This window comes from Panthera onca, chromosome C1 (assembly GCF_046562875.1).
Source record: "Panthera onca isolate mPanOnc1 chromosome C1, mPanOnc1 haplotype 2, whole genome shotgun sequence".
Taxonomy (NCBI): domain Eukaryota; kingdom Metazoa; phylum Chordata; class Mammalia; order Carnivora; family Felidae; genus Panthera; species Panthera onca.
This window is the reverse complement of record NC_138346.1, coordinates 170338831-170351511: the sequence shown is the minus strand read 5'-3', so window position 1 is coordinate 170351511 and position 12681 is coordinate 170338831. Positions and strand designations below refer to the sequence as shown.

At 35.3% G+C, this 12681-nt stretch overlaps 1 protein-coding gene across 15 annotated transcripts in view; it reads right to left on the bottom strand.

Moving 5' to 3' along the window:
- The window catches only part of DOCK7 (dedicator of cytokinesis 7), a 234727-nt gene that overhangs the window by 159787 nt on the left and 62259 nt on the right, over window positions 1–12681 (bottom strand). For all 15 annotated transcript variants that reach the window (XM_078451829.2, XM_078451830.2, XM_078451831.2 and 12 more), the window contains exons 10-11: window positions 5587–5667; window positions 3398–3563 (exon numbers count right to left, since the gene is read on the bottom strand). In XM_078451829.2, the coding sequence (XP_078307955.1) occupies window positions 3398–3563; window positions 5587–5667 (247 nt within the window). The remainder of the gene's footprint in view (window positions 1–3397; window positions 3564–5586; window positions 5668–12681) is intronic.

Sequence of the window (12681 nt, the reverse complement as noted above, 5' to 3'; positions counted from 1 at the left end):
AAAGACTTGTACACTGAAAACTATAAAACATTGAAAAAAATGTTAAGATCTCAATATATGGAAAAACATTCCATGGATTGGGAGATTTAATATTGTTAAGAGGGCAACACTCCCCAAAATGATTTATAGATTTAATGTAATGTCTCAAAATTCCAGCTACCTTTGTGCAGAAATTTACAGCTGATTCTAAACTACATATTAAACTACAAGGGCCCAAGGACGCCTGGGTGGCTCAGTCGGTTAAGCAGATCTCAAGATTCATGGGTTGAGGCCCACATTGGGCTCTGTGCTGACAGCTCAGAGCCTGGAGCCTGCTTTGGATTCTGTGTCTCCCTCTCTCTCTGCCCCTCCCCTGCTTGCGCTCTGTCTCTGTCTCTCTCAAAAATAAAACTACAAGGGCCCAAAATAGGGACACACACACACAAATCTGTAAATAAAATAATAAAGTTGTAGAGTTGGAGGACCACTCTTCCCAATTTCAAAACTTACTGCAAAGCCAAAAAAATGAACACAGAATAGTACTACCATGGGCTTAGACATATAAATCAATGGAATAGAATTGAGTCCAGAATTAAACCCATACATCTATCATAAACCAATTTTCTTTCTTTCTTTTTTTTTTTTTAATATTTATTTTTAAAAGAGAGAGCGCCAACCAGGGACGGGCAGAGAGAGAGAGAGACACAGAATCTGAAGCAGGCTACCGGATCTCAGCTGTCAGCACAGAGCCCTACACGAGGCTTGAACTCACAAACAGTGAGACCATGACCTGAGCCAAAGTCAAATGCTTAACCACTGAGCCACCCAGATGTGCCGTGAACTAATTTCCAACAAGAATGACAAGACCATTTGCTGGAGAAAGAATAGTCTTCCTAGCAAATAGGTGTTGGGACAACTCAACAGCTACATTAAAAGAATAATATTGGACCCCTACCTCTCACCATGTAAAAAAAAAGTAACCCAAAATGGATTATACCTAAATGTAAGAGCTATACCTATAGAACTCTTAGACAAAAACATACAAACAGATCTTTCTGATCTTGAGTTAGGTAATGCTTTCTTAGATAGGACTCCAAAAGCACAAGCAACAAAAGAACAGAGAAAATGAATTTAAAATTTCTATGCTACAGGGGCACCAGGGTGGCTCAGTCAGTTGAGTGTCTGACTTCAGCTCAGGTCATGATCTCACGGTCCCATGGATTTGAGCCCTGCATCGGGCCCTGTGCTGACGGCTCAGCAGCTGGAGGCTGCTTTGGATTCTGTGTCTCCTTCTCTCTCTGCCTCTCCCCTATTCATGCTCTGTCTCTATCTATCTCTCAAAAATAAACAAACGTGAAAAAAACAATTTTTTTTTAATTTCTATGCTACAAACACCAGCATTAAAAGAGGAAAAAAAAAACCAAAAGAAAAAAAAAAACCCCACAGACTGGGAGAAAATATTTGCAAATCCTTTATTAGATAAAAGATTTGTTGGGCAAGGGGCATTAAGGAGAACACTTGCTGAGATGAGCACTGGGTGTTATATGTAAGTGATGAATCACTAAATTCTATTCTTGAAATCATTATTGCACTATATGTTAACTAACTTAATTTACATTTTTAATGTAAATTAAAAATAATAAAAAAATAATAAGAAAAAAAGATAAAAGATTTGTATCCAGAATAAAGAACTCTTAAATTCAAAGACAAGAATATAAAAAAGCGGGGCACCTGAGTGGCTCAGTCACTTATGCATCTGACTCCTGATTTTGGCTCAGGGCATGATCTCACAGTTCATGAGTTCAAGCCCCTCATGGGACTCTGTAATGACAGCATAGAGACTGCTTGGGATTCTCTCTCTGCTCTTCCCCAGCTTGTGCATGCGTGCGCTCACTCTCTCTCTCTCTCTCTCTCTCAAAATAAATAAACTTAGGGGTGTTTGGGTGGCTCAGTCAGGTCATGATCTCATGGTTTGTGAGTGTGAGCCCCACATCAGGCTCTATGCTGACAGCTCAGAGCCTGAAGCCTGCTTCAGATTCTGTTTCTCCTTCTCTCTCTGCCTCTCCCCTGCTCACACTCTGCCTCTCTCTCTCTCAAAAATAAATGAATGTTAAAAAAAATTTTTTTAATAAACTTCAAAAAAAAGAATATTAAAAAGCCACATAAAAAATGAGCATCCACTAGATAAAACAAAAACATTAAAAAAATGAGCAAAAGACATGACTACATATTTCTTCAAAGAAAGTATACACATAACCAGTGCACATAAAATTATACTCAAGATCATTAAATATCAAGGAAAAGCAAATCCTAAACCACAATGACAAACCTCTTTGCCTACACTAGGATGGCTGTAATCAAAGGGCCAAATAATAAAAGTGTTCGCAAAGATATGGAGAAATTGGAACCTTCACACACTACTAGAAGAATTTTAAATGGTGCAGCAACACTGGAAAACAACCTGATAGTTCTTCAAAACGTGAAATATAGAATTGTCACTAATATCCAACAATTTCTAGTATATGTCCCAAAAAATGAAAACATGCCCATACAAAAGCTTGTTCCTGAACATTAACTGCAGCATTATTCATACTAAACAAAAAGTTTAAACGACTCAAAGGTCCATCAACTGATGAATGGATAAATAAAATGTGGTATATCCACACAATGGACTATTATTTGGCAATAAAAAGAAATTAAATAGTGACACATGCTACAACATGGATGAACTTTTAAAACATTATGCTAAGTGAGGGGCGCCTGGGGCACTTAGTTAAGTGTCCAACTTCAGCTCAGGTCATGATCTCCTGGTTCATGGGTTTGAGCCCCGTGTCGGGTTCTGTGTTGATGGCTCAGAGCCTAGAGTATGCTTTAGATTCTGTGTCTCCCTCTCTCTGCCCCTCCCCCACTCGCACTCTGTCTCTCTCTCTCTCTCTCTCTCTCTCTCAAAAATAAACAAAATATTAAAAAATAATAATGATAAAATAAAACATTATACTAAGGGAAAGAAGCTTGTCACAAAAGACTGTATATTGTATAATTCTATTGATATGAAATGTCCAGCATAGGCAAATCCATACAGACCTTATAAGGAGATCAGAGGTTGTTTAGGATTGGGTTTGTGGATTGGGGGAGAATGGAGGGTTACTAATGAATACAAAAGTGTTCCAAAATTAAGACTGTGGTGATGGTTGCAGAACCTTGTGAATATATCAAACAAAACAATAAATTATACACTTTAAATGGGTGAATTGTATAGTATAGGAATTGCATCTCAATAAAGCTGTGGGGAAAAAAAGGAAAAAAAAGAAAACCATTTTATGCCTCACAACACTGTAAAGTCTATAAATAAAACAAGCCTATATAAAAAAAAAGAAAAATTAAACATTTAGAAATATTTTATATAAAACACTCTTACCTCCAGTGCTTATTTCCACCTCTGTAGAATCTCTTTCCAAACTCCCCGCACTGCTAACAATATTCATTAAATGGATTGCAGTCCAAGCAAAAGGCATGCGATATTTCCCAAGTCTTTGACAAAACTGATCAGCTTGACTTTTCAGCTTCTCCAATTTTTCCTTATTCTGCAAAACAAAACTTTATACATTATATGATTATGCTCGAAAGAAATGAATCAAAGACTACTCCATTGTATATAAAAAGACAGCTTAGGAATTCTCAATTCTCAACAAAGATGGAAGAATAATCTATACCTTTCAGAGATCAATTAGCACTGTATTATCTTAACCACTAAATAATTTTAACCCATTCTATAAATGTATGTGTAGAGTAAGTCTTTCAAATTTATTTTCGTGATTATCTCATTTTGGTAGGAAAGAACGTAGAGCAAGTGTCAAACATGTGTACGTATTACAAGTACTATTTTATGAAAAGAAACATAACCATGTTCAAGTCAGCAACTGCTAACTACAAAATATTCTAGGTTAAACTTACTAAATTGTACTACTCTGAAAAAGATGGGAGCAGTTGAGCCATTTTGAAATAATCCTTATGGCAAGAGAAGGAGTGAGGTAAAGTGGGATTGGGGGTACAAATAGGCTAATAACATATAAGACCAGAACTGTAATAAAAGAAGCAAACAAAAAAAAATATTGCAGAAAGACTAAACCCTAGAAACAGACTGATGGTCCAAACAGTATGTGCCTATCTGGAAGACATCCTGAAGCTGGCCCAACTTTTAGGCTATCCCTGAAACAAACACTAAGGTAACCTGCAATAGCCAACTAATGGTCCAAAAGTAAAAATCTACACCAAATATCTTACATACTCTTTCCATACAGGATGTTGTCAAGGTATATATACACTAACAATAGAGCCCTACCTTGAGAGTCAGGCCTGGGATAAGATGGACGGATAACTAAATGTTAGCGCTGTTTATTGGTGTATATATTATACCTCCAAAATAGGTGATTGCTTTAAAAGCCTAGATGTCAAGTATACTTGATTCTATCAGCTTATGTAGGCATGTAATAAGCTGCTATTGTAATTATGAGCTCCACACAACAGCAAATTTAAAAAATGACAACCCGGGGAAAGGTTATAGAATACTTGAACCCTAATTTCAACCAGCAAGCCAGGGATCAGAGGAGAGTATCATGTACTCAGTTCTACCTATATTAGCAGAAAAGGCTCAGTTACTGTTCCAAATTTCACAAAAATAGAAAGCAAAACATATTCTAGATTTTGGTAACTTATCGAGTATTCCTCAAGCATACTCCTGGATGTTTCAACTATTAAATCATGTATTCAATCATCTGTTATTCTTGTAGCTAACTCAGGGTATCTGAAATTTGGTACCAACTTTGTATCAATTGCTTTTGCTTTACATGTGGACCCAAATTCTAAAAATTAGTCATCTGATGGCAAAAGGGAGATAGTATTTTCTGTTTTTACCATATTCCTTAATTATCAGTGGCATTCCTTAATTATCAGCAGCTAGACAGAGCCCCAGAGTACTGCTATCTTACTATAAAAAATTATACTATATGGGGCACCTGGGCAGCTCATTCGGGTAAGCTTCTGACTCATGATTTCAGCTCAGGTCATGATCTTACGGTTCATAGGATCAAGCCCTGCATCAGGTTTCAGGCTGACAGCTCAGAACCTGCTTGGGATTCTCTCTCTCCCTCTCTCTCTCTGCCCCTCCCACGCTCATGTGCAAGTGCTTTCTCTCTCTCTCTCTCAAAATAAATGAACTTTAAAAAAACCTTTTATTACCAATATCACTATTTTATGAAAAATACTATTTTTGAAAATTTTAATACTTAGGAATGAAATGAAATTAACTTAGTTCTCTCCAAGGAAAAAAAAGTCAGGAGTCACTTAGTTTGGGGGTAAAGGAGATTTTAAAGAATAACACAGCATATGAAAAAAGCTAAGTGACAAAAAAAGAAGAAAGTAAGAAAGCAGGTAGTCCAATAGAAAATAATGAATTAGTAGTTAAATTCTTTAATATGCTTCATAATTCTCCCAAATAATAACTTGGGAAATGAGAGGTTATTTAGTGTTGGGTTCAGGGACTGGGGGAGCATTGGGAGGGACTATATGACTATACAGGTGGGAAAAATGAGAGGCATGATACTCTACCTTTGTGGCATCTGCTTCTTTAAAAATCATATATGGTTCTGCACACTCTCCGATGTCACCTTGCTGTAGGACTTTTTCTAACTGTCAAAAAATAAAACAGTAAAGACTAATTAAGCTTAAAAAAAAAAGTAATCAGACTGGAATGTGAGGATGGTTTAACATAAAAAAAAAATCAATCAAGGTAATACACCACATTAACAGAATGACAGGAAAAAAAAAACACATGATCATCTCAATTGATACAGAAAAATAACTGGGCAAAATTCAGCACCCTTTCATGCTAGGAACATTCAACAAACTAAGAATACAAGAAAACTACCTCAACATAATAAAGACCATATATGAAAACACCACAGCTAACATCATATTCAATGGTGAAAGGCTGGAAGTTTTTCCTCTAACATTAGGAACAAGATAAGGATGCTCACTTTTACCAATTCTATTCAAAAAAGTACTGGAAGTCTGAGCCAAAGCAATAAGGCAAGAAAAAGAAAAAAAAATGAGTCCAAATTTGAAAGGAAAGAGTAAAATTATGTGTTTGCAGACATGACCTTTTGTTCAGAAAACCTTTATAGTACACACACACACACACACACACACACAAATGATTAGAACTAATAAATAAATTCAGCATAGTTGCAGATACAAAATCAATATGCAAAAATCAATTACATTTCTAAATACTAATAATGAAAAATCTGTAAGAAAATTAAAAACACAATTTCACTTACAATAATATCAAAAAGAAAAAAAATTAAGGTATTCCCCACTTTTAGAAAGCTAACATTATGCTACTTTGATCTTACAAAGACCTACATTACTACCTGTTTTTGCTAACTGAAAGAAATCTGAAGAGGATTTTCACTTTTACAAAAAAAGGAGAAAGTAAAAATAACATTCAGCATATGCTTTGCAAATACAGGCAGCACACACCCGGGGCAACAACAGTGGCACTGCCAAGCTCCTTCCCTGGGAATTACAACTCAGTATCTCAGCATCAAACCACCATAGTTCTGCACTGTGTCTATGAGCATCTGTCCTTTATCTCAATTTATTTTGTGCATCTGTTGGCAAGATATGTCCAAAGGCATCATGAAAGACTGAGAGAGTTATTTTTTGCGTCTAAGAACATTCAAATACTTTTCCATATAAATTAATGTTAATTGCTTTGTCACTTTATAAAATTTCAGCTTACAAAAGTTTCATCAAAGCACTCTTCTTCTAGATAGCAAGGAAACATATACTGAGAAATTAACTTAACCAAAAGGGTGAATGATATAGAATCTGAAAACCATAGAACATTGGTTAAAAAAAAAAAAAAAATTAAAGAAGACATAAACAAATGGAAAGATATCCTATATTCATGAACTGGAAGACTAAATTGATATTAAGAGGCCAATTCTATGCAAAGCAATCTACAGATTTAATGCACTTCCTATGAAAATCTCAAAGATTTTTTTTGTAGACATAATAAAATTCACCGTAACATTCCTGTGAAATTTCAAAGAACCCTGAACAATCAAAACAAACCTTTAAAAAAGGAACAGAGTTATAAGTCTCATACTTCCAGACTTCAAAACAATACAAGCTACAGTAATAAAAAATATATATATGATACTGCCATAAAGACATACATATAGATGAATGGAACAGAATACAGTCCAGAAATAAACCCTCATATATGTGGTTAAATAATATTTTGTTAATATTTATTTAGTTATTTTGAGAGAGAGAGGCAATGTGCATAGGGTAGGGGCCAACAGAGAAAGAGAGAGAAAATCTTAAGCAGGTCCATGCTCAGTGTAGAGCCCAATGAGGGGGCTCAATCTCACAACCATGAGATCATGACCTGAGGTGAAATCAAGAGTTGGATGCCTAACCAACTGAGCCACCCAGGAGCCCCAGGCTAAATGATTTTTAACAAGACTGCCAAGGCCATTCAATGGGGAAAGGACAGTCTTTTCAACAAATGGTGTTTAAAAAACCATATACCCAAATGCAAAAGAATTAATGGTGTTTAAAAGACCATGTATCCATGGGGCACCTAGGTGGCTCAGTCAGTTAAGTGTCTGACTCCGGTTCAGGTTAAGGTCTCATGGCTCATGACTTCAAGCCACGCATTAGGCTCTGCGCTGACAGCTCGGAACCTGGAGCCTGCATCAGATTCCGTGTCTCCCTCTCTCTGTCCCTCCCCTACTCGTGCTCTGACTCTCTCTCTCTTTCAAAAATAAACATTAAAAAAAATTTTTCTTGGGGGTGCCTGGGTGGCTCAGTCGGTTAAGCGTCCGACTTCAGCTCAGGTCATGATCTCGCAGTCTGTGAGTTCAAGCCCCACGTCGGGCTCTGTGCTGACAGCTCAGAGCCTGGAGCCTGCTTCAAATTCTGTGTCTCCCTCTCTTTCTGCCCCTCCCCTGCTCATGCTCTGTCTCTCTCTGTCTCAAAAATAAATAAAAACATTTTAAAAAATTTTAAAAAAATTTTTTTTCTTAAATCATATATACAAATGCAAAAGAATAAAGTCTTTACTCTCTATCATATACAAAAATTAACACAAAATGGATCAAAGACCTAAATGTGAACCTAAAATTATATAACTCTTAACAGAAAAAAAGAGAATCTTCATGACACTGGATATGGCAATGTTTCCTTGGATTTGATGCAGAAAAATACAGGTAACAAAAGCAAAATACAGAAATTGGGCCACATTAAAACTTTGTGCATCACAGACATAATCAAGGTGAAAGGGCAACAAATAAAAAAATATATACAAATAATGTATCTAATAAGGAGTTAATATCCAGAATAATTTTTTTAAGTTCTACAACTCAACAATAAAATAAATACAGTAAGCCTTGGTTTGCAAGCATAATTTGTTCTGGAAATATGCTTGTAATCCAAAGCACTCAGATATCAAAGCAAATTTCAAGAAACACTGGCTCAGCTGTGATCATGTGACGTTCAGCGTCATGTACAACTCATATTGCAAGACATTGCTCATTTATCAAGTTAAAATTTATTAGAAATGTTTGTCTTGCAGAACACTCACAGAACAAATTACAATCCAAGGTTTTACTTTAATCTGATTTTTAAATGGCAAAGGACTTGAATAGACATTTTTCCAAAGAAGATACAAAAATGGCTAACAGGATATGAAAAGATCCTCTACATAACTAATCATAAGGTAAATGCAAATCAAAATACAATGAGATTATCACTTGATAGCCATCAAGATGGCTACAATCAATAAAACAAAAAATAACAAGTATTGGCAAGGATACATAAAAACTGGAACTCATGTGCACTATTGGTGATTATGAAAATGGTATATCCATTATGGAAAACTATACAGAGGGTCCTCAAAAAATTAAAAATAGAATTACCACACAATACAGAAAATCTATTTTTAAGTATATATCCAATAGAATCAAAAGCAAAATGTAAACCATTATTTGTACACTCATGTTCATAGCAGCACTATTCACAAAGCCAAAAGGCAGAAGTGACCCAAATGTCTACCAAGAGATGTGTGGACCCGAAAAACAAATAATCCAGTGAAGAAATGGGCAGAAGACATGAATAGACACTTTTCCAAAGAAGACGTCCAGATGGCTAACAGACACATGAAAAGATGCTCAACATCACTCCTCATCAGGCAAATACAAATCAAAACCACACTCAGATATCACCTCACGCCAGTCAGAGTAGCTCAAATGAACAAATCAGGAGACTACAGATGCTGGAGAGGATGTGGAGAAACGGGAACCCTCTTGCACTGTTGGTAGGAATGCGTACTGGTGCAGCCGTTCTGGAAAACAGTGTGGAGGTTCCTCAAAAAATTAAAAATAGATCTACCCTATAATCCAGCAATAGCACTGCTAGGAATTTACCCAAGGGATACAGGAGTGCTGAGGCATAGGGGCACTTGTACCCCAATGTTTATAGCAGCACTTTCAACAATAGCCAAATTATGGAAAGAGCCTAAATGTCCATCAACTGATGGATGGATAAAGAAGTTCTGGTTTATATACACAATGGAATGCTACTTGGCAATGAGAGTGAAATCTGGCCTTTTGTAGCAACGTGGATGGAACTGGAGAGTGTTATGCTAAGTGAAATAGGTAATACAGCGAAAGACAGATACCATATGTTTTCATTCATATGTGGATCCTGAGAAACTCAACAGAAGACCAGGGCGGAGGAAAAGGGGGGTGGGGAGTTACAGAGAGAGAAGGAGGCAAACCATAAGAGACTCTTAAATACTGATAATAAACTGAGGGTTGATGGGGGGTGGGAGGGAAGGGAAAGTGGGTGATGGGCACTGAGGAGGGCACTTGTTGGGATGAGCACTGGGTGTTGTATGGAAACCAATTTGACAATAAATTTCATATTTAAAAAAATAATAAAAAAATAAAGTTAGGTAAATAGGTTATGACAAACTGAAAAAAAAGAGATGAGTGGACAAACATATATATATATTAAATATTATACAATGGAGTATTATTCAGCCTTTAAAAGGGAGAAATCCTAAAACAAGCTACAACCTTGATGAACCTTGAAGACATTATACTAAGTAAAATAAGCCAGTCACACACAAAAACAAAAACCAAATACCATATGATTCCATTCATATGAAGTATATGAGGTCAAATTTCATAGAAAGAGAGCAAACTGGTGGTTGGCAAAATCTGATAAGAGGAGAAAAAGTCATCTAATATAATATCAATGTAGAGAATTAACAATTTTTTTAAAATTGCTCAATTGGTTGAGTGTCCAACTCTTGATTTCGGCTTAAGTCATGATCTCACAGTTTATGAGATCAAACCCTACTTCAGGCTCTGCACTGACAGTGTGGAGCCTACTTGGGATTCTTTCTCTGTCTCTGCCCCTGCCCTGCTTGTGCACACATTCTCTCTCAACATAGGTAAGTAAACACTAAAAAAAAAAAAAAAAAAGTAAAAAAAACTCACAAAACAGTATTGAGTGACCAATACAACAGTTTCTACTTCTAATTTTTTTCTCCACTTCTAATTTAATGTCTCACGTTAACCCTATATAACTTAATATTTTCAAAAAGAAAAGAAACGTAAATAAAATAGGGTGAAAGTCCAGAAACCAAATCAAGCATACCTGATTTGTAGGAATTGTGATAATTCCTTGAAGGAATTTAGCACATATAAAGTTGATATTTCAAATTAGCAAGTGGAGGACAAAAAACTCTTACAAATAAAATAAAATAAAAATAATCCAATAAAATGGATAGGATTACACAAGTGTATATATTTTTTCACTTGAAACATATGTATCCTACATACACTTAAAATTCATGTTTTTTATATTAAAAATCACTTACAAACAAGTTAAAAATGAGCTATTTGAATAAGTACTTCATAAAACAGAATATCCAAACAGCCAATAAATCACTCAACATTCTTAGTCATCACAGAATATAGACTAAAATTGAGGGGCGCTTGACTGCCTAGGTCAGTGGAGCATGGAACTCTTGGACCTGGGGTTGTGTGTTCAAGTCCCATAGTGGATGTGGATATTACTTAAAAATAAACTCTTAAAAAAATTGATATAACATGACAAACATATCAGAAATAAAATACAAACCAGAATATAAAACAAAATTAATAAAATTTAAATGTCAAATACAATAAAATCCAATGATAGCAAGTGTTAAGAAGGAAATGGAGCAGCTGATATTCTCAAAAACTGTTGAAAAGAGTAAAAATTGGAATATCCATGTAGGGAAACAGGTTGTAGAAATAAACCCAATGTCCAACAATGAGAATGGAAAACAGTGATATATTCATATAACAGAATATTATATAGGATAAAAAACAACTACTGCTACACACAAAAAGCCTAGATGAATCTTAACATAATTCTTTAGAATACCAGAGACAAGAATTTATACTATACAATTCCTTTCCTATGAAGTTTCAAAAGAGGCCAAGATATGGTAAAAGTCAGTATAGTAGGAAAGGGCACAAAGAAGGCCATTTGCTAATATTGTACATCTTGATCTAGATGTACATAAGTATGTAAAAATTAATAAAGATGGACACCCTGTGCATACTGCTAATTGTAAACAAAGCTTACAAAGAAAACAATTTCTATATACCAGTGACAAACGAAATTTTGTATTATAATTTAAAATGAAAAATGTTAAGTGATACCATTTATAATATAATCAAAAATATCAAATCACGAAGAATATATGAGAGGAAAAGACCTAAAAACATGAAGGAATATATCATGTTCATTGACTGAAAAACAATAGTTTAAAGATGTCAACTTTCTCAAATTGATCTATATATTTAATGCAACGCCAGTCAACATCTCAGTACATTATTTCTTGAGAGAAAGAGAGAGCATGCCTATACTGAGGGGTTGAAGAGACTGACAAGTAAAAATTTACACAAAAATGTAAAAAGTCAAGCTGGAAAAAAAATACACCACTTATTATAAAGCTACAATAATGAAAACAGTATAGTAGTGGTACCAAGAAAAGACAAATAGACCAGTGGAACCAAAAAAGGCTCTAGGGGCACCTGGGTGGCTCTCCTCCTATGGAGGACTCTCACAGCCATTATATTGAGTGAAAGAAGCCAGGCACAGAAGACTCATTGTTATGCTTCCTTTCATATGAACTTCAAGAAGAAGAAAAGCTAACAATGGTGACAGAAGTTAGAATACTAGTTATCTAGAAGGGCAGGGGTAGTCACTAGAAAGAGAAACACAAGAACCCTCCAGAGTAATAACGCAATGGAAATATTCTATGACTTGAGCTCAAGAGTGATTACACAGGCAAATACACATGGAAGAATTCACCAAGCTGTTTACTCCAGATTTGTAAATATCTCATTGTACATATTTTATACTTCAATTTTTAAAAAAACTGATAAATATCAAGTATGACTAGCTGAAACTCTTATTCACTGCTGGTGGGAATGCAACTGTCACAGAGACTGAAAACATTTATTTGATAACATCTACCAAATCTGACATACAAATATTCTGTGACTTAGCAATTCTACTCCCAAGAATAAACTAAATACAAATGTATGCATATGTCTATCCTCATGGAAT